Genomic DNA, 24,795 nt, shown 5'->3' with positions numbered 1-24,795 from the left:
GAAACATGCCTACACAGTGATGTGCCCAATAATTTTGTTTCTCACCCCTAAGTATTCAACCCTCATCATAGCCTCGGACCTGTAGCACTGCGGCCAAAATAGAAAACCCGCCCTTTACACACCTCTCAGGAACAACGTCATGCAACCCCATCATTTCACCAACAGAGAGAAGTTAGCAGAAAACTAATAAGGAATAAGTCACTGGAACTAGCGCAATCACAAAACGAACATAAAAAGGGCCAATTGTTTGTATGCTTTGTTAAATATTTAAATCTAAAAGCATTGATGTTTTACTATAATAAGTGATAGCCTACATTGATCATAATGAATTCATTTATCAGGATTGAAAATTAGTCACAGTAACAAAAACGTTCCAATTGCAGTATATTTATTGGAGAATGGTCAGACAGGCAGTAATCAGATAACAGTGTCGAGAATGTCAAAGAATATCCAGAAACAGAACCAGGCAGAGGTCGGGGAAGGCGGCAGAGAATCACAGGTGGTATAAACAATCCAAGATCAGACATGAATGGAACAAACGCAAGGGAAACGCTCGGAGATATCAGACTGGGCTTAACAAGACTTCGCAATAACTGAGAGTCCAAAAACAGTATATATAGGGGAGTGGTAATGGGAAACACCTGGTGGTGATTAGCCCTAGGTACGGGATTGTGGGAAATGGAGTTCATACCCCAAATCCAACAGTCCTGAGTGGTGTTCCCTCTACTGAAGTTCATGGGCACTCCAGCTAACGATCATGACAGTCACACAAAAATAAAGTGTTATACACACCCTGCTTATTCAGTTGAGTCTATTTCCGTTATAGTCACAGTAGCCCATATACATTTAGAAACAATGATATTTCTATAAAAGCTCCCGAACAAAAAACATTAATATATTTTTATGACATGGCTATGTGGAGCTAAACTCTCGAGATGAGACTTGTGACAGATAAAATATGTTACTAAATAAATACACTATTGTGATAGAGAATAAGAAGCTGACATCTGATTTCTTCAAGTCATCGCATTTACCATGTTTACTATGGTAACGTTAATGCCTAGTGTGCATTCTTTTGCATCGGTTATAAATATTTCTACATTGTATGGTGATTATAATCCACATCGGATCAAGTTATTTCAAACACTTGCTGCTGACTGAAAGTTTTGAGCTCAACTTATTTGTGAACGTTTTTAATGCTTGTGCCATAGCTGTAAGCTTTATGAAATGATCCGCTTGCTGACGCTCTCTAGACGTGGAGAAACTCCGCCTTTGTTCATAACCACTTCTCAAACCCCAGCTGGCCCGCTTTGGCCCAAGGTTTTCGCCAGGCCAAAAAACCCAGCCGTTGGCTACGGTATAAATGCAACTGACTTACCTCTTTTCTTTGATGGATTTATCAGCATACCCCTCCACCCCATCTCCTCATTTGGAGTTAATATTACACTTATACAGGGGGGGTACTCTAGGTTCGGGCCGTTCCCGATCTCATAGCTTGTCCCCGGAAAGCATGTCAAATATGCATTACATACTTCAGCTAATTATATGTAAGTGTGAACTCGTGAACGGCTTATTGCACTTCTGGTTCTTGTTTTGTACCTTACATGTACAGTGACAATAAAGTTGAATCTAATCTAATCTAATCTAATCTACATATATATATGGTTTATTTCAGAGAAAATTTTGATTAACTTTTTAAAGGTTATTTTTTTCAACTTTCTCTTGTCCTAGAGTATACACTGCAATAAATTCATCAAACTGAGATTTCCTTCTAAATATAACAGACACTTCATGGTGCAAAAGCCACTTTAGAGATAAACACACACTGTAGAGAGGAATAAAAGAATGGAGGAGGGCCCGGAGACAGCGAATGAAATGAGAAAATGATGGCATCCATGTCTGAAGAAGATAATCCATGTGGCAGGCGACATGGGAGAAAAAATCCACCAGGCTGGTGACTGATAAGACTCAGAGACATCATAGAGCACTTCCAGGTCTTTAGATAGGAAATGGCAAAACATTATGCTCCTGGCACACTAGTTGAAACTTCTCCAGTTTTGAGGATGACTTTACTTAGTGCAAACATTTGCAGAAAAGACCACATTTTTCTCTGTGGGTTTAAAACCCTTGGGGTAGTCTTAATTTTCCCAGTTTCATTGATGAATACCCTGTCAGTCAGAGAGCTGATCTACACACCGAATGATCAGTCATTTAATACAAAAATTACGTGTGCGAATACAAGGTGATCATGTTGGGGAGTGTTCATAACATGCTCCGTTAACACAGTAGTTAGCAGTTGTTTCGGACCACTCCAAATAGCATCTAATTCTACACCCCATAAATATTCAGATTAACCTGATTTATTCATACTGTACATCTATATTATTAATCGAAATCTTCAACGTGCCAGAGAGAGCAGCTAAACAACTAGATGTAAATGAGTGCGACCTTTTTTGAACATCAAGTTGTGCTTCATCTCCCACTGCTTTCCCTAAATATGATTATCATAATGTATTCCGTGTCGGCATATTCTTACGGTCAACCCATCGCATATTCACCTGTAAAAAGAGCCCTGCCACAGTCAATCTTCTCTTGCCTACAGCCATATCACACAAGTACCTTTGCTAATAGCGTCTCTGTCGGTGTCATTAAAAGCAATGGGCATCACTCAAACCAGGTCACGACCTTTTTGTTCTAGAACACTCAAACTGCTTCCTTTCTTTGAATGTTTAATGAGAATTTTTGTCTTCGCAGAAGCGCACAAACCAGCTAATGAGCTTGATTTAGCTCACAAAGGCGCTTGCACACCAACATCCACAACGAAAGTTGTGAAGTTGTCACAAATGTGAATGTTATGAGATGCAAGTTAATTGAAAGTGAATTGATGCGTTTCGTAGCATCCTGTGTTCTATCAGTAACCTGCTAACTTTGAAGTAACAGAGGTTGTCTTGTCTTGACATAAACGCATCAAACTACAGCACTGATGGAAGAATTCTATTTATTTATTTCCTCTCTGTGAAGAGTACATGTAAAAAAAAAAAAAAAAAAAAAAAAAGAACCACTTTTTGTGTTTCATGACTTGGCTGAATTAGTTTAATGGATTTAGAGGCTATTAAGAAAGTATTTGGCATGTGTGCTCAAATCAAGCCTTCACAAATGTTTTGCTGTTTGCTGCTAGTTCAGAGAAACATCCTTGGTCAATAACAGCAAATGACTATTGGCATGTTTACAGTGACTCTGAACGTCAACATGCTAGGTACTAAGTAGTAATGACAGTGCACCCACAAGATCTTTATTGCAAACAACAGCAGTCATAATGGCTTATTGACTTTTTTAAAGGGTCATATGTATTTGTGTGCTTTGTCTATCAGTATTCTGTGACAGATTTTTGCAGATGTTTGGTTAACCTCATTTAGTAAAACAGGGATTAGCAACCACCTTTAAATTGGATCTTTTATTAAGGTGGTTTGAGTTTTTAGATTAAATTGTTTGACATTTGCTCATTTTCAAAGATGTCTGGCTTAAATCCTAAAGGAATGGTCTGGTTCTAAAGGGACGTCTTTGGTTTTATGAAGAAAGATGGCTTTAAGTCACTGGTTCCTATTTAATAAGCCGCAAGTTATCTTGAGCGGAAATCCTTGCTTCTGTTTGCCTTGTCAGTTGAAATTAAATTGAATTTGTAGTAGAGAACAAGAACAAGAAGTAAAGCTGTCAGTCACTGCAGAAAATGAGGACTGTATGTTACTCTCTCTCTCTCTCTCTATCCATTAAGAGTAATCTCTGCTAGCACTTAGCTCAGGCATGAAGGATGAGACTGAATATTCATGTCGATTTTGTGGGCTGTGGTCTGGCAGCTGCAGGCTATGGTAATTTATCTTGAATGTGTGTGTGTGTGTGTGTATGTGTGTATATATATACAGACATTCTGTAAGGAGAAACCTTCTCAATCACTCATCCATCCATCAAGCTCCTACACTAGCTAGAAGTAGCTATTTCAGAGATTTTTCCACACCAATCCTTGGAAAGAAACATTTTCAAAGCGGCTTTCCAAATACAGTTTCATGCTTATCTTCGAGCGAAGACCGAAATCTTTCAACATGTTTGCTGTTCAGTCAGTGGATTGCACCTCTGGTAGAGAAATATAGTTCACCTCTCTATGCTTAAAGGTTAGTTCACCTAAACAAAAAAAACAAAAAAAAAAAACAAAAAAATGATTTCATCATTTACTCACTCTCATGTTGTTTTAAACCTGAATTATCTTATTTTCTTCAGTGGGAGAATTATTCAACTGTTTTTGCTTGTACAATTAAAGTGAATGGGGTACAAAACAACATTAACTCTATTGAACAAAAATAAATAAATATGGTTTTCTAAAGAAGAAAAAAAGTCATGTAGGTTTGAAATGATGTGATTCCAATTTCCAATTCCAATTCCTTGATTCTTAGACACTGAGGGGGTTGAACCATGCATAATCTTAATTATCATCATTATGTACTGTATAACAAGGGATCCAGATTTGTCCATCTATGTCTTTTCTTGTACATTATCATCAAAACAAACTGAGAATTGCTTTATCTCGCTCTCTTAATTGCATATCATCTCACTATCGAATTAATTCCCAAATTAGAGCTAAAAGCAGAACGAAAGGGATAAAGGACTTGGGCTTTGTAAAAGGTGGTGGTCCCTTTCTTCTGCGGAACACAAAAGGATAATCTACTGGCTGCTCTTTTCTGGGCAACTATAATGCATGGGACTAGAGCTTTCAAGCTTCCAAAAGGACTAAAAAGCAGCATTAAAGCAGTATGAAAGTCCACATGACTTGTGCTTTCCCAGTCTTCTGAAGCCATGCGAATGCTTTGTGTAAGTGATAGACTTCAAATCGATCAATTTAGAATAAAAAAAAAAAAATCACTTCCAACTTCACCCTAGTTCTCCTTTTAAATATTCACGAAAGCCATGAGAGAAGTAATGGTGCCCAATTTGTGAAATTTTCAATTTGAATTTGATCTTTCCAGTAAATCAAAAACAGTCTGCATGGTTTGTTATTTGTGGTGACTCAAGAGGGGAAGAAGATCAGTCAATAATGACTTAAATTCCTCCCACAAAACTATCATCACAGAAGAATAGAGTTGCCTGGACCATTTTTATAATACTTTTATGGTGCTTTTGTATTCTTTTGAAGTGTGACGTCAGCTCTTCAATCATTTTACTTGCATGAAAAAAAGGCGTTTTTTGCCTTTCACAGAGGAAAGAAATACAACATGAGAGCGAGTGCATGGCATATGTGACAGAATTTTCATTTTCTGATAGAAATCCAAAATAATATTTCAAACTAATTTCTGTATACTGTGTATGTAGCGTACAGCCAATTATCACAGTTATTCTGATTTGTGTGTAAAAATTTAAGCAAAACACATTATGCTACAGTACATACAGAAATAATAGCGGCCTATAATGAAAAATTGAAGCCTATAATTTACAGTACTGCAAATAAATGCTTCCATATGCAACTGTCAAACTTTTCAAAAGTAAACACACAGTCTTGGCTACAAAAAACACGTTATAATTACCGACCCTTGTGACAACCGCCTCCAATATATATAGTTATGTATAATATTTCAACTCTTGTTATGACCATTTAAAAAAGTAAGGTCACTTGGTTATTTTTACTTTTTTTTATATCGGTGCATTGAAAAACCAGGAAGGCACATGAGGGACAGGACATAAATATTGTAGGTGATATGTAAACCACTGTTTATTCTGAGCCACATGCGTTCTGTATTCTCCGCTCGCCAGAATTACATCAATATCTTATAACCAGAAGTTCATCGACCTTGAGAGAATTGCCATCTCAGGAGGACGATTCAGGCAACTTAACAGCTCAATAAATATACATATTTTGATACTAAATTATTCACGAAATGTAAAAAAGTATACAAGCTTCACATAACTACTTCTAAACAGTTCAGGCCAATTTGCCTGCTGAGCTTTCATTAACAATTTATTTAAATGTAATTCATGGCATTTAAACACATGCAGAGTAAGTCAAAATTATTGTTCGTGTGAATCAACAGCATGTTGCGAATAAATGAATAAAAAAAGTCTGATAAACGTTCTCTCTCTCTCTTTCCAGGTGTTTACACGTTATGGGAAGTGTTACATGTTTAACGCTGCCGAAGAGGGGAAAACTTTGAGGACTACGATGAAAGGAGGCACAGGCAACGGCCTGGAGATCATGCTGGACATCCAGCAAGATGAATACCTGCCTGTTTGGGGAGAAACAGGTACACACACACACACACACACACATGCAGTCACCCCTAATCACACTATTGTACACTTGAGCTCTCCCAGAGGTTTTCCTTGTTAAACATCTCTCCTCATTTGCAGGAGAAACTCTGATTGTCTTACAGGTGTCTGATTAGGGCAAGGTTTTGTCAGCGCTTTCATTGTGTCGCCCGTCCCCAGGGACGCAGCGAATATTTGTGAGAGACACACACCTTGAAGAACAGCTGTGATGCTGTAATGGTGTTGACAAACCCAGTGGGATTCATTATCAAATAGAAGTTCTTGCAAGCTGTTGAACTGATCTGATGCAGCTACACTTCTCTGAACAGTGGTACACAAACACGTCACTTTTTTGATTACCATTGTGACACCCGTGCAAAGCATAGCTTCCCTTGTAGTGTGTGCGATATTTCAAAGGAGATGAAAGCATTTAAGATTAAGAGAGCGGCATCGAGTATTCCCGGCAAAATATTCATTAGCATTTGAAAGGTTACAAGTTTAGCTGAGGCTGAATTCAAATTTATTCCAAGAAACATCGACATACTTTTTCTGACAATGAACTATGAAAAGGAATCAGAGCATGATGACTTTACATTTCATCAGCTGTTTTGAAGAGTGGCCTTTAAAGCAATGGCACGTATTGTACCTCAAGCTTTATTGCTGCTTGCAGGGCTGATGCGTAAATCCTTTAGATGTACTTTTTCCTCACCGTCACATAACTGTGAATGATATGGACAATTCTTCTAAAAATTCCTATGTACCATAGATCCAGTATATGGCCTGTTTTATGGCCCAAAGTCCATCTGTTTTCGGATGAGCCAATAGGGCAGTGCTGTGGGGCAAGTGCCTTTGGGGAGATTTTGTAAAGGTGAATGCTGAGGTCTCAATCACTTCTTTGCATTCAAAGTTAATGCTATGATGACGCAAGCGATGAAGTTTGTGCACAATTTCTTCTGCTTCTCTTTTCTCTTTATATGGTGTCCAGCATTCTCGCTGCAATGCTCTTATGTAAACACATTCTCTCGTGTATCATTAAAGCACCAGATTTGAATTATATGAAGATGTTCAGTGAATAATGACTCACACAAAGCTATCGTACGGTTTCAGAGGACTCTGAATATTCCTCATTTGGAATCAAATTTGTATGATTCTTTTATGCAGTTTTTGGAGTTTGAGAGCCACTATCCTCTCATCCCACATCCATCTCCTGTTGTGAAATTAATTTTCATTTTTTGGATGAACTTATCCTTTGATATTGCTCCAGCAAAGATTTTTTCATTTATTATGTATTCATTTATTTGAGGACATTTGGATAAAATGATCAAAATGGTCTTTGCATAGAAAATAATAGAACACTATAGTTCACAAAATAAATGAACTTTTCAATATTCAACAGAATTCAACAAATTTAAAGTTTCATTATTTATTTTTTTAAAACATAATGCTGTGTTATTCCTCAGCAGAAAAAGGCACACAATGCTGAAAGACAAAATGTTTTTCACAGCAGTTTTTTTGTGAACGTTCACAACTAATAGCTGCAGAAGATGATGCTATAGTGGTGGGGGAGTTTTTCAAGCTTGAAAGGGAGGTTTTACAATGAAAAATTAAAATAAAAAAATCTAGCACCGGTTGGATAGACGCAAAGTCAGCAGATCACCGGCTATATTGTTTACTTTCTTTGGAGTCTAAATTATGAAGACCAGAAAGTCATCTGTCTGCATCCACCGCTCTACCTCTGACACTCAAACATTTTTGGAGGGCCATGGGGACAGAAATGGAGAAATTGGAAATGGAAGAGGTGAAGAGGAAGTGTGCGCATGCATATGTAATATAATAAATGTGCTACGTCGTGCTGAAAAATCTTGGCATGATGCACAAGGAAGATGACACGTCTGGAGCAGAGGAAGAGCCCATGATAAACTTGCTATCATCTTTTTCAAATATAAGACATTGAGAGAGATCTCTGAGCCTCACTGAATAAATGTGCAGCCAATCCGTCATTCTGTCTGCTGGTTTCAAACTCTGATGAATGCAGAGTGATGAAGAACTTATTCACTTTGAAAGAAGAAATGGGCAGATAAACCATATATTATGTAGAGCAAGATTCGGTGTGCTTGAATGGGAATATTTATGTATTTATTGTTTTTTGGATGCGGTGGTAAAGCTCAGCAGTACTGTAAATTCAGTTGAAAGATCACTACATTTCTTTCTTGTTTCAATGCATTTTGCATTCCCCTTTCTTGTTTCACTTTTCTTTCCTTTTCCTGTTTTTGTGTTATTCTTCTAAATAAGTTCCTTCATTCTAAATAAACGTACTTTCACTATCTCTGCTTGCAAAAGATAAAAATGTAATTCGATGTAAGTTGGCTAACTTTCATTAGTTATCTTATCTGTGGGTTCTAGATATTTTTAAGTATAATAAAGTATCACTGCAAGATTAAATTTTTCTAAATAAATGTAGAGAAAGAGAGAGAGAGATGCATAAATTAATTACTTGGATCTGTGTTATTTACTATTTAGACTGACCAAGGATTTTTAAATATTTACCAGCACATCGTTGTTGTTTTTTTTTTTCTTTTTTGAGGTGATGTTTTTGATTCACTAAGAACAATGCATTAAAGAAATTTCAGCTTTATCAAAATGCCTTTTCACTTTTGTCTCCATGTTGCTTTCTTTCTTTTATGTGAATTCTTATGGGTTTTTTTTAGCCATGTGTGCAAGCGAATCTGAATAAGTAAAGTTACAATTAAATGAAATTATATATATAGTCATATAGTCATATATATGCAGGTTTTAAATAAAAATAAAATAATTATTTCTTTATATTTTATACAACTGTATGATTTACCCATAAACAAGCAATACGCAACATATGGGTTTTTCCATGAAATGATGATAATAATCAATACTTATAAGGCAAGATTTACTAAACGGCAAATTAGTATTAGAGCGCAATTTATTGAAAGTGCTGATGGGAGGAGATCATGTGACCCTTCGACAGAAATGAATGCATTTTTTTTTTTTCAGAACAAATAACTTACATAGTACAGAGCATAGGACGGTCAGTGTAATATAAAATAACATTAATTAGTTACAGGGGATCTAAAGAAAATTTCATAATATTTTAGACATGTTAATGACTTTTTGTTTTTTATCCATTTCAATGAAGATATAAAACAATCAAATTCAATTAAAAATACTTTAAATATAGGGGATGAGTTTAAACATTTTTGTTTATGTATGTAGAATTTCGCCAGCAATATGAATAAATTAACAATGTATTCAAGACCTTTGTTTACATTAATTTCATAGTACATAATAATATCCTTTAAAGAAAAATAGTATTTATCCTTTACAAGAGAAAAAATGAAATGTATGCATAGTGCTCTGCTCACTTTGTCAGAAACTGCATATATCCTGTCAGTTCATTTTTGAAGCACTCTTTACCTAGCCCTCTATGACTATCCCAGCAGTCAAGGACGTTCAAGAAAAGAGAGAATGAACAATCACCAAAAAAAGGAAAAAAATTCAAACATTCGGTACACTTGATTCCGTTGTGGCTTCGACTGTAAGAGAAGCAATAGACTCTACTGACCCTAGCACTCAGTGATCTACATTTGGATATACAAACAACCAATAATTCTATGGATTTACATTCAGTTCAATAAAAATTAACATAACTTTATAAAACTCAACGTAACTTTTTCAGAAACTATCAAAAATATGCCATTACAAAAGAAGAAAAACACAATGAAAATGAAAAAAATGAACATAGTTGCACAAAGTAAACAGGCTCTTCAAATATGCTTCATTCTTTGTTAATGTTTTTCAAAGATTCATTTTGCTAATCGTGGATTCTGGATGCATTGCCACAGATTTCACTTATGGTTCGCAGTTTTTCATTTGGTGTTTTGACACAAACCTCTCGTGGGGTCGAGCTTAACATTGATCTACTCTGATTGGATAGTGAGATTTTGATGGACAGGTGCTCTTTGACTGGGAAGTACAAACGTCACTCAGTGGCGCACATATTGGAAAAGCTCCCATGTTGGAAAGCCCCCATGACTGGGAGAGGATGTGGTCTAATCTAACTTTAACTTCTAAAAACTTGGCTCATCGTCTTGTACATTTCAAAGTCATCAATTGAGTATGCATAACTCCTTACAAGAGGTTTAAAATTAAACTGGTTTTAAAGCTGCCAAGAAGACAAAAAAGTAAAATTGGTTTACTCCACACATGTACAAAACAAATTCTGGATTCATAGCCTCCTTAAAAGAGTGACTTGTGAATGTACAACAGCACAACTGAATAAGGCTACACCTTGTACCATCAATGCATGGCAATTTTTTCTTCAAAACATTTTAGAATATGGAATGGCCATAACAGTTTTTTTTTTCATATTGTAAAATTATTGATGTTTCTGTTGTTTCCCCTTACCTGTTTTGTTAACGTTGTTTTGTTGAATAAACATAAAATTTTTGTTAAAAAGTTGATCACAGAAAAAAAGTGCCAATGGGAGGGTAAAATTCTGTGTGATTTACTGATGCAGATCATAAATGCAGCCAGATTTTTTCTATAATGACCAGCGCAATCTACCAAGAGCAGCACAGATGACCTCATGCTTTAAGACATTATTTTTTGTTGCACGTTTAATGATGCCGCAAATACAAGCATAGATGTTAGTAAATCGCGTTGCATGATTCATTTTAATACTCTCATCCCATTAATTTTTGCACCTGAAAGAGAAACTCCTACAAATGCATATTTAAAAAGTCATGAACAAAAAACCACGCCTTTCCACGTCTTTAGTAATTCCTGACAGTGCTGTTTTAACACCAAAAGACACAAGATGCAAGCTGTTAGTAAATCTGGCCCTTAAAATGCCACCTATAGGGGTGTTTTATTTAATTTATACATTTTCATCATATTTAATATGGACAATGGTGGAAAAGCACTTCATGTCCCATGAATGCTGTGTTTACATAATGACAAAATGTTTTACTTATTGTAAATGTAAAATAAAGTCAAATGTGGTAAACAATTTTTGGTGCTGCATAGAAACATTTGTGTGGGGAAAATTGCTTTGATGGCTGTGTTAATTTTACATTATTGGGCTTAGTTCAGAGAAATTTGAGAAAGCATGTTGAGAAAACATATGCATAATTAGTAATTAATGATCCAGCTATGGTTTGATGTAAACTGTGTTGGGGTAGTGAAATTCCTCTGTTGCTGTAACTTTAAATTCAGAACATTCCTCTTCAAACTCCAAATTCAACAGCCTGTGAGGCTCAAATCAATTCAAATTCAAACCCATGAACTGAAAAGGAACCCATTCGAAATTCCAACTTTGCTCAACCCTGATGCATGTGTGTGTGTTTAAAGGTGAATGCCTCTGTGCTACAATATAGTAGGTCTAGTTTAGGGAGGAGACCACTAAACCTCTCTTCACTCTCTTTCTGTCCTTCAGGCCTGCTCTCTTGTTTCTATTTCTGATCAAAGCCAGATATTTGTGCGTTCTGCTCAGCAGTATGTTGCTTTTCCACTTTAGCTGTGGAAATGCCGGCAGGTTTCGGTTGTGATCATTAAGTCTGGAATCAACAGCCTCAATCTTTAAAGATATAAAATTTCACATGGCAAATATTTGATTGATTTATTTCCATTTCTGAACCTTAATTAAACCAACCAACTTATTGAGGTGAGGACCCCGAATTAGAGTCAAGAGTAATTTTTTACCAACATATGTTTGGTTGTGTGCAAATATGTCAATCACAGCAAAATAGCAGCATGATGATTATCAGCAATTTTTTTTCCTTTGCCTCTTCTAATAAAACACAAAAAGTGTTATTACGTGTCTTGTTAAAACAGGAAAAGGACAAATCAGCAGTCTATACAAATGAAAAATAGAAGCCCGGTGTGTCATAGATTGCTCAAGAGAGGATGAAAAGAGACTTTCCGAATAGGTGTTGTTGACTTTCCTTCACACGCATCACTCTGTACCTCATTTCCCATCATCCCCTCATAATGACCTCTCTTTCATCTGTAATATCTAAAGTGTCAGGTGGAAGAGAAAAGATGCAAAGAGACTGCCTTCAAAAGCACTGGCATGGTTTTGAGTTGAAGAGAGTCCTTCTCATCTGTCTGCTAAGAGCATCAGTCTGAAGACTGATTGAATCTTACCGATTCATCTTAACACGCACACGTACAAAAATAAATAATTCTTGCAATGTGAATACATCATGCTAGGTTTTTTAATTAAAGGATTATCCCACACTGTAAAAAAAAAAAAAAAAAAAAAAACTGATATTGTACTGGCAGAAAATTACCAGGACATTTTCTGTTAAATTTACGGACACTTCCTTCAACATTGAAATGGAAAATTCTGTAGATTTACATTTTCTTCTGTACCATAAACAGAAAATCCGTTATGCAGATATTTTAAAAAAAATTATAGCATAGGCCTATCTTTTGTAGCAAATAAATCCAGCACAATATATACAAATTGAACATGGTTTATTTTTACGTGATGGAAACATTCTTTAAAGTGCGTTCAGCAGCTTTTATTTGCCTTAAAGTCAAAAACATTATGACATCAATTCATTTAACAATGTGTATAGCATCACTGAAAATGCTTATATTATGGAACACTTTTTAGTTTTAAACAACAACATGCAAAAAAAAAAAAAAAAAAAAAAAAAAAAGTACAGTATTGGTGTTGCACTAAATAGTGGTTATGAAGATAAACATTTTCAAATACATGGGGACATATTTTTTATACAAAGACAGGAATGTCATTAATAACAATTGCTACAGACTTATAGTCAATAGTCAAGTGAAATGATTGTTGACTAAACTTCTTGTTCGCACAATGCAAAGTGTAAAAAAAATAAATAAAGGTACATTCCTTTAAATTATTACGGTATAGTGTACTATATTTTTACAGTCTTTTTTTTTACAGTGCATTTAGTAGGCTGTTAACTACTGTGACCAAATTATTGAGCCAAGTACGAGAACTTACTTCTCCTTAAATTATATATTTTTTTAAGTTGTGTAAACTCCTTAAACTGAAAATTTACCGTTTTTAATAAAATGAAAATAAATGTATTTTATGAGCTGAACTTGAGAACTGGTCAAGAATAATTCATAAATTATTCATGCTGTTTTGTTGAAAAATATCAAAAGATTAATTGAAAAGATTACACTCAAAAGTGGAACGGGGTATGGTTCACATGAAAAAACGCTAGTGTGAACGCTGTCATCAGACCCTGGTGCGCACTGGGGTACCGAACCCGAGACCACATGGAGAAGGTGGTCCCAGTTCGGTTGCTCCCGAGCTGTGGCACGGTTCGCGTGAATGTGCAAGCAACACGGACTCGGGTGCACACTTGTTCAAGAAGTAAAGTATCCTGCGCATGCATAACACTGTCAATATAATTGTTTCCTCAACACACGAGAGAAGCGAGGTTGAGTCCACACACTCCTAAAAGTCAAAATTAAATCAATTAAAATTAAATCATTAAAATAATAAAAATGAATTATTATACTGTGCATAAGAGCACCAAAATAACAAAAAAAATTACAACTATGCTCAGTCATGTTGTGTTTTCCATGCGTTTGCGATGACGTAAGGTGACTGCAAACGCACCTGGGTTTGATAAAACTATTGAGTGTGAAAGCAGACCAACATTGTGGGTAGTGCCAGGAACAATCATGCTCAGACCGCAACAAACGAGCCCAGTGTAAAAGCTCTCTTAAATTTTGGTCAGAATACTGTAGGCAGGAGACACACATAGGGACATAATAGGCCAGACGACAAAAAGTTAACTGAACACAACTTATTGTGTTCCTGTAGCTCAGTTGGTAGAGCATTGTGCTATCAAGCGCAAGTTTGGGGGTTCGATTCCCCGGGAACACATGATAGGTAAAATTTGATAGCATAAATGCACTGTAAGTTGCTTTGGATAAAAGTGTCTGATAAATTCATTAAAAAAAGTAGTAGGGCTTAAGTAGGAGGGCTGATGAGGGTAATTAATGACACGCACCTGAACCAAATGACAATAATTGGACATGAGGGAAAACGAGGTCACACAGAACACGTGAGTAATGAAAACACAGCAAAAGTCCAATAGGATGTGACAAGGGTATTCATTAATTATAGGGTAGTCTCGAGTAGCCAGATCTTCAGACTGATGGCTATGGCAGCTTTCATTGGCTAAGGCCTGTCCACCCGTCCACAAACATATCAAACAACCAATCACAGTTTGTTTCGTTCAGCGTCACATTTCAGGGCGTGGAAATGTCGCCACAATAACAGACCGGAGTGTAAAACTCACAGAAGTATTTTAAAGATTATATGTCTCGAACTAAAAATTTTTGACATACTTTTGAATATTCCGTGTTTAGTTGATCCTGATAAGCGTTCATCGTCACAGATGTAAACTCAACGGCTTTCTTCTTTTGAGAGGGGGTTTAACACTGCAGCATTTTTGTTTTCAGGCAGAATGTGGGATGTGGGGAATGGAGGGTTGTGAGTGAAATGTTTTTTGACTGCTTTTCCTTTATAGCCATTAGAAAATTTAAGAAATCAGGATATATATTTTGTGATTTGACTGGAACGGAGATTCTGTGACACCTGAGCTATGCTCCAATAACTGGTGACCTCTGACTTACATATCCCAGGACTCTGTACTTCTCTGTCAAGTTATATAACAAGATTTATATATTTGCCTTTGGCATTCTTTACTAAGACAGTGAAAGAGGTTTATTGTAAATCCACACCGATCTAAGCTAAACCACTGTTCAAGAGTTTGTGGTCAGTAAGATATGTATTGGAAAGAAATTAATGAATTAATTCAGCAAGGACAAACTAAATGGGCATATATAATGTTACAAATATTCTGTTTTGAAATAAATAATAAATATGAATCAGGTATTAAGTGGCTATTGTGAAGAAATGATTGCAAACATTTTTTAGTAGGTAGTTAGCAGATTTATATAGGGGTTATGATATTATCCTATTAATTTATTAATATTAACATGACACTTTAAATAATGCAAAGTACACATTTGTGTTTACTGCTTGCATTAAATGCATTTGTATGCTACTGGCATGTTTTGAATTTACTAGAATTCGACATCTACAACAGCAGCAAGTGTCTGAGCCTCCTGTCTTTATTCCTGTTTGTGTTTCTCTCTTCATTCTGTTTCTTTATTCTCTGAGGTTTAATTTGGAGTGACAGATTTTTATCTGGAGCAAACAATGAATTAGCATGACAATTCAAATACGAAATTATTCACCAACCCAACAGCAAACATTCACATCTCATCATTAACCTGCAGACACACACAACAACATATTCACACACACACACACCATAAATCATGAAGGAAAGACTTAAGCAAATAGACTACATTGCATTAGTCTTGCATTTAGTGAGGACAATACAGTAGTGGGGTCTATTTATTAAATTATGTAGTATTTCATAGCACTCTTTCTTTCTGTGCTGGACATGTCTTTTTTTGTAACATTTAAAGACACAAGAAAACAACTGACCTAAAAATAATTTCTTATGTCATGGCACAGAACATGCACTAGCAGCACCAGAAACCCATCTCAGTATTTTAGTAAAGCCTTTCTTCCACAAATGGAACATTATTATTTATTTATTTATTTATTTTTTATTTATTTATTTTTATTATTATTATTGTTATTATTATTATTATTTTAGTGAGCTGGTCCACAGTGCTAGTCATTGTTGACTGTATATTTTTATTTGACTTTTTTGCCTGTTGAATAAATACAGTTGTTGGACAGTAAATGATTAGAGTTTTCTTTCTTTCTTTGCAACATAGTTTATATATACTCTGGTCTGAAAACTTGAGTCCACTTGACTCTTTGAAAGGTTTTGAGCTTTAAACTGTCTTTTGGAAAGTAATACCCATCTTATTTGACAAGCTGCACTTTGGTGCATTTGATATGGGACACGTGAACACACACACACTTACACAGCAGAAAGTATTGACTGGTCCCAGTGTGTGTGAGTCGGATTGCAGCTGCTGTCATTGTGTGTCCATCACTGCTTTGGTCTTTGGAGTGTGAGTAGAAGGTGGGGGGTCTTTGTGGCTGTGCTCTCCTGTTATAGAGGGCTGTTAAGATGCCTGCTAGCCTGCGGGGGTCCTGATGACTGAATGAGGCCTCTCTCCTTGCCAGGCCTTTGAGAATGGTTGAGGCGGGAGGGGGGGAAATGAACACATCTCTCGCAACCAATATCACAGGCTAGCGAGGCACGGCTAATCAAACAAAATGACAGATATTAAATGTGTGAGTGAGTCATGGCAATACATTTGAGAGAGAAAAAAAGGTCTCATTTCCTGACCCACTTTGCTTTATGTGATGTGTGTGTGTGTGTGTTTGTAATTGTTAAGATATTGAATTTAGCTTAATGGTACTAAAGCTGTTACTTTTTCACAGATAGTTTGAACCTAATGTGTAAAATTGCTAAATGTATTCTGGTTGTGGTTTGGTAAAATTCACAGGTGAAAAATTTTTTGTAACACTTTTCTAAATGTGTGTTTGGACAATGTATAAAAGGTTCCCCAGTAGAAAAGAAGGGTGGGTCACACCGTGTCCCCCCACTCTGACAGAAGCAACCAATCACAGTCTGGAAATGGAGAAGCGCCAAATTGCAATCTCCTCCTCATCAGAAAGAGATAAAGGTACCTTCCAAAAGACGCTCCTGACGAATCTGAGTCCATTGAGGGAGGAGGCTATAACAGCTACATTGTTCTAAGTCTGAATCTGCAAGAGGAAGGGTAACTAACAGATCAATTCTGAGTCTCGGTCCTCTAAAGAGACAAACTAAATAGAACAACCCATTCTGAGTCTCCGGCCTGTTCCAAGAAAGGCAGCAACAGACACAACCGTTCTGAGTCTGAGTCCTGTCCAGGAAAGTACTGCAACAGATCACCAACATTCTGAACCTCTAGCCCGTGAGGAAAGAGGCAATAACAGATATAAAGTCCTGGGTCTTCAGCTTTGAGGCAGTAACAGACACAACCAGGTTCTGAGCCTTCAGCCTGTGAGAAGAGAAATATTACGTTTAGAGTCTTCGTTTAGTGAGACAGCAAAAGATGCACATCCTGAGTCTCCATCCTAGGGAGACAAAGCAAATTTACCAAAGAGAGGCAGAAGACACACAGACATCTGCATCAAGGTTATGAACCTTGGCATTGTTGTGTATTATACAGTATATGATTTTCCTAATTTACATTAGATGTTATGTAGCTTATTGCAGTTGATAAAAAATAACCTTTCACATATTTGTTTGATGCATAATAAGGTTCTTCACCTTATTTGTTTCAGAGTAGCAGCAGTTTAGCTTTCCAGATAACTTAGCTCTGACTTAGCAACATCCAACTCACCTTTTTCATTCATGGTATTCATTTAGTAGTTGAGCTGAGATTACACTTGTCTTTTGTTAATAAAATCTTTTTGTTTTTATGACACTTGTGTCTTCCTTGTGTTGATGATACAGAAAGAGGTTCTACAAGGTGCCACCAATATTTTTTATGTGATGTTTTTATAACCACACCTTAAGTGACACTTGATCCAAAAATCATAGCGTCATTGGTGACATGGGTACCAATCATTACACTATTTTGCCTCCCTAGGTTGGTGAAAGCTCCCTAAATCTAGAATCAAATTTAGAACCCACTCAAACCATACACCATAATTACCTTAAGAACAATACAGTTTAAACATTGCCGGGGCGGCAGTGGCTCAGTGGTTCATGTAGGTTGTCTACAAACCGGAAGGTTGGTGGTTCAATCCCCGGCTCCACCTGACCAAGTGTCGAGGTGTCCTTGAGCAAGACACCTAACCCCAGCTGCTCCCGACGAGCTGGATGGCGCCTTGTATGGCAGACACCGCCGTCGGTGTGTGAATGTGTGTGTGAATGGGTGAATGTGAGGCAAATTGTAAAGCGCTTTGGATGGCCATGTGGTCTGTTGAAAGCGCTATATAAATGCAGTCCATTTACCATTTGGGATTACAATTATATATATATATATATATATTTTTTTTTTTTTTTTTTTGGGTCTGAAATAAATTAATACTTTTTATTCAGCAAGAACACAAATTGAATTAAAATTGAAAGACAAAACAATAATAATGTTAAAAAAGATTTCTGAATAAATGCTGTTCTTTTGGTCTTATTTGGTTCTTTTGGTTTTATTAAACAGAGAATGCTGAAAAAACATCAGTTTCCACAAAAATATTAAGCAGTACAGGTGTTTTCATCATTAATGATAACAAGAGATGGTTTTTAAGCAGCTAAACGGCATAGAAAGATTTCTGGAGAATTTTGTGACACTGAAGATTAGAGTTATGACTTTTCTAAAAATTCAGCCTTGCCACACAGTAGGAAATTACATTTTATAATATATTCTTTAGTCTTAAAATTATGGTTTATTATTTTTTGTCACATTGTTAAAATAATTAAATATAATTGAGCAATTTAGTGATCTTAAAATGATACTGTATTCCATCAAATTAAGAAAGTTTTTGGAAAAAGTTTTTGGAAAAAAGTGCAAAAAAGATTTTTGAAGTTCTTGAAATTGGTAACTAAATTTTTTTTGCGTTCATCAGCATTACAACAAGGTCAAAAACAAATGTTTGTTGTTGTGAATCTGGTAAAAAAAAAAAAAAAGCTGGTCAACAGCTGAATCAGCTTTTATTTCTCTTTTCCTCTTTCTCCTTCTCTCCTTTAGAAGAAACAGCATTTGAGGCAGGAGTAAGGGTGCAGATCCACAGTCAGGCGGAGCCTCCCTTTGTACATGAGCTGGGCTTTGGAGTCGCCCCAGGCTTTCAGACCTTCGTGGCTACCCAGGAGCAAAGAGTGAGTGAGCCTTGACTTAAAATATTTGTCCTCAGCCTAAATATTTTGGTCTCTCAAGCCCTATTAACATCTTGTATTAACATACATCTAAGGTGATCCTACCACAATAGTGGTGCTTAAATCACAGGAGTTTAGTAATAGAAGTTGGTAATGTAAACAGTAAGTCATTCTGACTCATCCCACACATCAGCTCCGAACATCCCGCCAAAACCAGATCACGCGGGTTAGTAAATAGGGCCTTTTAAATCCATACCCATGTGATCATGCTCTTCATTGCTCCACATTTCTATTCTGTTTCATGTGTAATGTTTACATTTCGTCAACCTCCTCATGGGTGTTCGATCTTAAAAGACCATCACATGGTTTGTGTGTCCGTGTGTGTGAGACGGGTGAGATTGTGAGCATACAATTTTTTTCACTTGTTTTTTCATTCACTTAAATATTGACTGCTCTTAATTATACCTATTCCACAAATCTTTATTTTTTCTATTGGTATTTCGTTTTCCACTTTGTTATACTTTGTCTTTGTTGTCCTGATGCTGCGAGGCTTTAATATCTCCAGCTGTGACCTTGCTGGCAATCTGACTGCCATTTGTTTGCAATCAGTCTCACTGAGTCAGAGTCTCGCCAAAGTGAGCAGAAAACAAGCGTAGCATTGTGTTTTTCTGAGAAAAGAGTGATTTCCATGTTAAATAATTTGTTTGGTGCTAATTCAAACAGTGTCACACATGGCATTATGTGTTTTTGTGAAGAGTCATCTGAATGGCATACACTTATATGAGACTGTAGACTGTCCTCCATAATAGTTTTCTATAAGCAGTTATTTAATTACAGTATGTATGATGTAGGTCCTTAAATCACAGGAGTTTAGTAATAGAAGTGCTCAAATCACATTCAATAGTCAGAAATGGATGCACAGTACTTTATTTTGCCATGTACCATGTAGTTTTGGTGATTCAAATCTAGACAATGAACTATATAGACTTTACCAGCCGAGACAACAGAATAAACAGTCCTTATACAGCTGAAGAAGCAGAAAAGGTCTGAAGACAGAAGACGGAAATACTGACAAAGACAAAACATGAGCTTAACATTGGTATACCTCACACGTTTGATGAAGGAGAAAATCCTGAGTCATGATGCCCAAGTTGTTTCTTTTTTGTTAGACAAGTAAGCGACTACAAGTTTATTTGTCGTTTCCTTGTTAATTGCATTCACGGATGATTACAGGTTTTGTTTGATTATGCTAATTGTCATGTTTAGGTGGCTGTTAAACTGAAATACAGGCTAATGACAGTGTGCTAGTAACCTCAGCCCTCTATAGTTGTGCTGTGTAATTATGATTATGAGCATTAGGACTGTTTGGCAAGCCTTTAGTGGTATGCGTTTTATTCCTTGTCATACCAGCCCAATAATATACTAAAATCACTGGCAAGAATCAGCATTAATAATGGTAATAAAAGTTTTTTTGTTTTTTGTTTTCTTGTCAAAGGCATCTGTCTGGTCACAGCAACCTTTATAAACTCTTATGGATGATACATATGCAGCGTTGGTGTTTCTGTCAGGGTGTCTGCAGCCTTCGCCCTCCCTGCTGTTATCTGAGAGTGTAAGGCTGGTGTTCACTTATCTGCTGTTGTGTCCAGGTTAGGGAGGGTATCAACATCTCTCCCTGGGCTACTTTTATCTGTCAGGGTCTCCTGCTCTCTTACCTTGTGTTATCTGCTCTTTCTCTCTCTCTCTCTCTCTCTCTCTCTCTCTCTCTCTCTCTCTCTCTCTCTTCACTCTCTCATTTTTTAACAATTTCTTTCTACAGCATGTTTTAGATTGCTTTTAATTTAGTAAAATAGTTTAACTGTGCAATACATTTTGTAATAATAGTTTTATATTTTTTTTAAGGCAATACACTTTATGGAAAACAATATTTTTTTCTGTGTCTGCAATGGTAGAAAAATTCTGCACAAACCTCCCGTAATATGCGGCTAACCCTAAAGAATTTTTGAACTGATGTGAAGTTGTAGGAGTGGGCCACTCACTCACTGCTTCTTGCTCTGTGCCTGACCCCTGCCTCCTAAGCTTGTGCCAGAAAGAATGTCACCTCCCTCCAAAAAAAATGACATTTCTCTGGGTGCAGCTTCAAGCCAGACTCGCTCACGTGACCAAGGACATGCCTGAGAGCCTCTAGAGAGGCCTGAAAAGATCTACCATGGACCAGGATGTCATCCAGGTACACCGGACACTCTGACAGTGGAATACCTGATAACACCCTTTCCATTAACCTAGCAAAGGTATTCGGCACATTGCAGAGGACGAAGCAGAGCACTCTGAACTTCCATAACCCCCTACTTGAACAAAAAGCAGTTTCTGGTCTGGCATTGGCTAATAGCCAGTGCACAGGTCCAGGGAAGTGATCCATGATGACCCAGCTACGAGGTCCAGTAACACATCTACCCGAGGGATGGGATATGAGTCCATCCTGGTGACCTCATTAAGGTGCCTATAGTCAACACAAAATCTCCACTGACCCCCCTTTTTAGGTACCATGACCACCAGTGCGGCCCACACACTCTCAGATGGCTCAGTAATAAATGTCCAGCAAGAGCTTATCATCAACATCCTAGCGGGTAAAAGGGAGCCTCCGAGGCTGCAACCTAAAGGGCATGGCCTATCTCAGTTTCGTGCAGCACCAGATGTGTTTGCCCCACATCAAATGCGCAACAATGTTGGAAATCAACCAACAAATCCCAAAACTTCTCTTGCTGACTCTCATCAAAACCCTCCCAATTCTTCAGACACATCTCCCTCAAAGCAACCAACCCTTCCAAATCTCCAAAAGGTGCAAACAAAGCACCATTCTCCTGTCCATAGTTGAAAATCTATAGTTGGATTTTCCTTAGTTGTCAGTTATAAACATTAAAATTAAAAGAAATAAACATTTGAAATATATCAGTCTGTGTGTCATGAATAAATATAAAAGTTTCACTTTTTGAATGGAATTAGTGAAATAAATAAACTTTTTGATGATATTATAATTATATGAACAGCACCTGTATGTTAGACCTGTGTTTTTGATCACTCTCTGCTCCTCGTGGTCATTTGCCATTAATCAAAATGGAATTAATGTGCAAAAACCAGAAATAGGATCAACTCATCACCAGCAACTCGCGGTAATAACACTGACTCTGATTAAGTTTTTCAAACATTACATTGATTACATTTATTTATTTATTTATTTTGACAGGAGATGATGATTTTGATCGTTTTATTGATTATCTAAACAGCTTTATTCCAATGATCAAATTTAATATAGAAGCAAGTTTCAAAAACATATTTTTTTCCCCATGCAAAAAGCTTCCATTACATTCCTCTGAAGAAAGTTGTCCCTTACAGATAATTTCTCAGAATCAAGAGGTTTCTTTTTTTTAGAGGATATCCTGATAAATTGCTTAAGCAAGCAATTGAAATGGTAAATTCTACACCAGTTAATTTACAATCCAAGACATCTTAAAGACCTCCTTATACTGTATGTGTTGTACCACATTAACTGTTCATAGTCAGGCAAGCAATTCTATCATCAATAAACATTTGCATGTTCAGAGAGCCGATGACAAGGAGCCGTCCCTTTTCTCATATTATAGAGGATGTAACCAGAGACAGTTTATAAGAAACATGCCACTTCCTCAATCCTCAATACAACTATATTAGGAAAACCCATAATGGCAAAGATGGCGGTTGTGTGCACATGTCCCGCTCATTTCACTGGCTTCTTTCCATGTAAGATTTGTTTAGCTTGTGAAAATGCAATTAAAATGGACTCTCTCACTAGCACCACCAGTCAGAAAACATTCAAAATCAGAGAAACCATCACTTGTTTGTCATCTTTTTTCTGGATTTACAGTGTCAAATTTTAGCCCTAGTCCAGATCTGCATTTAAAGGCGCAAATTTGTAATTTTTGCCGCTGGAGGGCACATATTCAAAATGGGAGTTGTCATCTTCATCCAAATAGCCAATGTAATCCGACGGGACTTGGGCAGAAATCATGTTCATGGATGAGCAAATGATTTATTAACGTAGTAGAATGAAGCAGGGTGAGGCTGAAACCCATCGAAGCGAAACTAGAGCGCTGAAAGAGTGTGACACGCAGCTCAAAAGCAGTGGAGCTTTTATTATGCCACAGTCGACCACTTCCACTCCTTCCAGTCATGCATATATGAGGGGCAGTGCTCTTTTCTCATACTAGATACATTTGAAAGTTATAATGCTACTCTGTTTGGTCGTCACTGGTCTTTTAAAACGCACAACATATTAAAGTGTCTTTGGTGTTTCCACGTTTTCTACAAAACAGAACTGTAAATCGAGGGGTTATAATGTCATTGGCAGGTGACACAATGACACTATGGAGACAGTCCATGTCACTAGTTAAAATTGTGACATAAAATTGTTTAAATCTCTGGATTTAAACATTCCAATATCTATCTATCTATCTATCTATCTATCTATCTATCTATCTATCTATCTATCTATCTATCTATCTATCTATCTATCTATCTATCTATCTACAATAGATATCTATAGAAAACTCAAAATGATTTTTTTTTTCTTCATGCAGAAATCACCTCTTCGTTAGCACATATACTAAACTTTAAAGTTTTATACCTATCCTACTTTTGAGTAGTTCGTTCATATATCATTCAGCTGATTTATATGACATTTTATTCTTAAAAACATGGTTTCTTATTTTCTGGTTGTTGACAGTATTTTTGATTTATGGAGTGATAAAAGAGATATCCAGAGTCCCCAATGTAAACAACTTCAACTCTAATTCGTCAACAAAACGAAAGAAGAATTTTGAACCTGACTTTATCCAGTGTTCAGATTTTTCTTCTAGAAATGTAGGCAAATTAGTACATATTTAATTAGACAATGCATCATTTATACATAACATTTCAGAAAATTGTAAAACAAAACAATTGCCCTACTGTATGTACTGTGATTAATGTATTTATTTATTTATTTTTTATAAAACTGTGGTACCTTGCCTACTCTTTGCAGTTAGCAAGTCTGTCTTCTGCACACTATTATGGTTGACATCTTTGCATAGGAAAATATAATTGGCCCTGTCATGTGTAGAAGAGTTTTGAACAATCCAGGTGATGAATAATGGTCATATACAGTACAGTATTGGTGCTTTTCCACTGCGTGGTATGACTCGGCTCGGTACGGTACGGCACTACTCGACTCAGCACAATTTGCATTTCCACTGCAGTTTAGTATTGCTTTAGAGTGGGCAGCATTATTCACGGTTCACTTGGAACCTCAACCGTGGTGGTACTAAAAAAAGTACCAGGTACTGTACCCAGGTAAGTGGTTGTAATCAATTTATTTTATCTACATTTAAACAAATTTAGTTGACTAATATCCAACAAAATGAGTTTATTTAAATGTAGCTAAAATAAATTGATTGCAGCCACTTACCTTAAAAAAATTAATGAATACTTTACTTTTAGACATGTTACTGTTTTGATTAGTAATTAATTGGTTATTCTTTATTCATTGTTCATAGTTAGCAAATAGTTCTCAATACAGATATTTTTATTTAGCATTACTGAATACCTT

The 24,795-nt window shown here is 36.4% G+C and overlaps 1 protein-coding gene across 3 annotated transcripts in view; it reads left to right on the top strand.

The window, feature by feature from the left end:
* The window catches only part of asic2 (acid-sensing (proton-gated) ion channel 2), a 358,414-nt gene that overhangs the window by 307,554 nt on the left and 26,065 nt on the right, over positions 1 to 24,795 (top strand). For all 3 annotated transcript variants that reach the window (XM_052551309.1, XM_052551310.1, XM_052551308.1), the window contains 2 exons: positions 6,134 to 6,284; positions 19,054 to 19,181. In XM_052551309.1, the coding sequence (XP_052407269.1) occupies positions 6,134 to 6,284; positions 19,054 to 19,181 (279 nt within the window). The remainder of the gene's footprint in view (positions 1 to 6,133; positions 6,285 to 19,053; positions 19,182 to 24,795) is intronic.

The sequence above is a fragment of the Carassius gibelio genome, chromosome B3 (assembly GCF_023724105.1).
Source record: "Carassius gibelio isolate Cgi1373 ecotype wild population from Czech Republic chromosome B3, carGib1.2-hapl.c, whole genome shotgun sequence".
In the NCBI taxonomy this organism is placed as follows: Eukaryota; Metazoa; Chordata; class Actinopteri; order Cypriniformes; family Cyprinidae; genus Carassius; species Carassius gibelio.
This window is presented reverse-complemented; position numbering and strand designations above follow the sequence as displayed.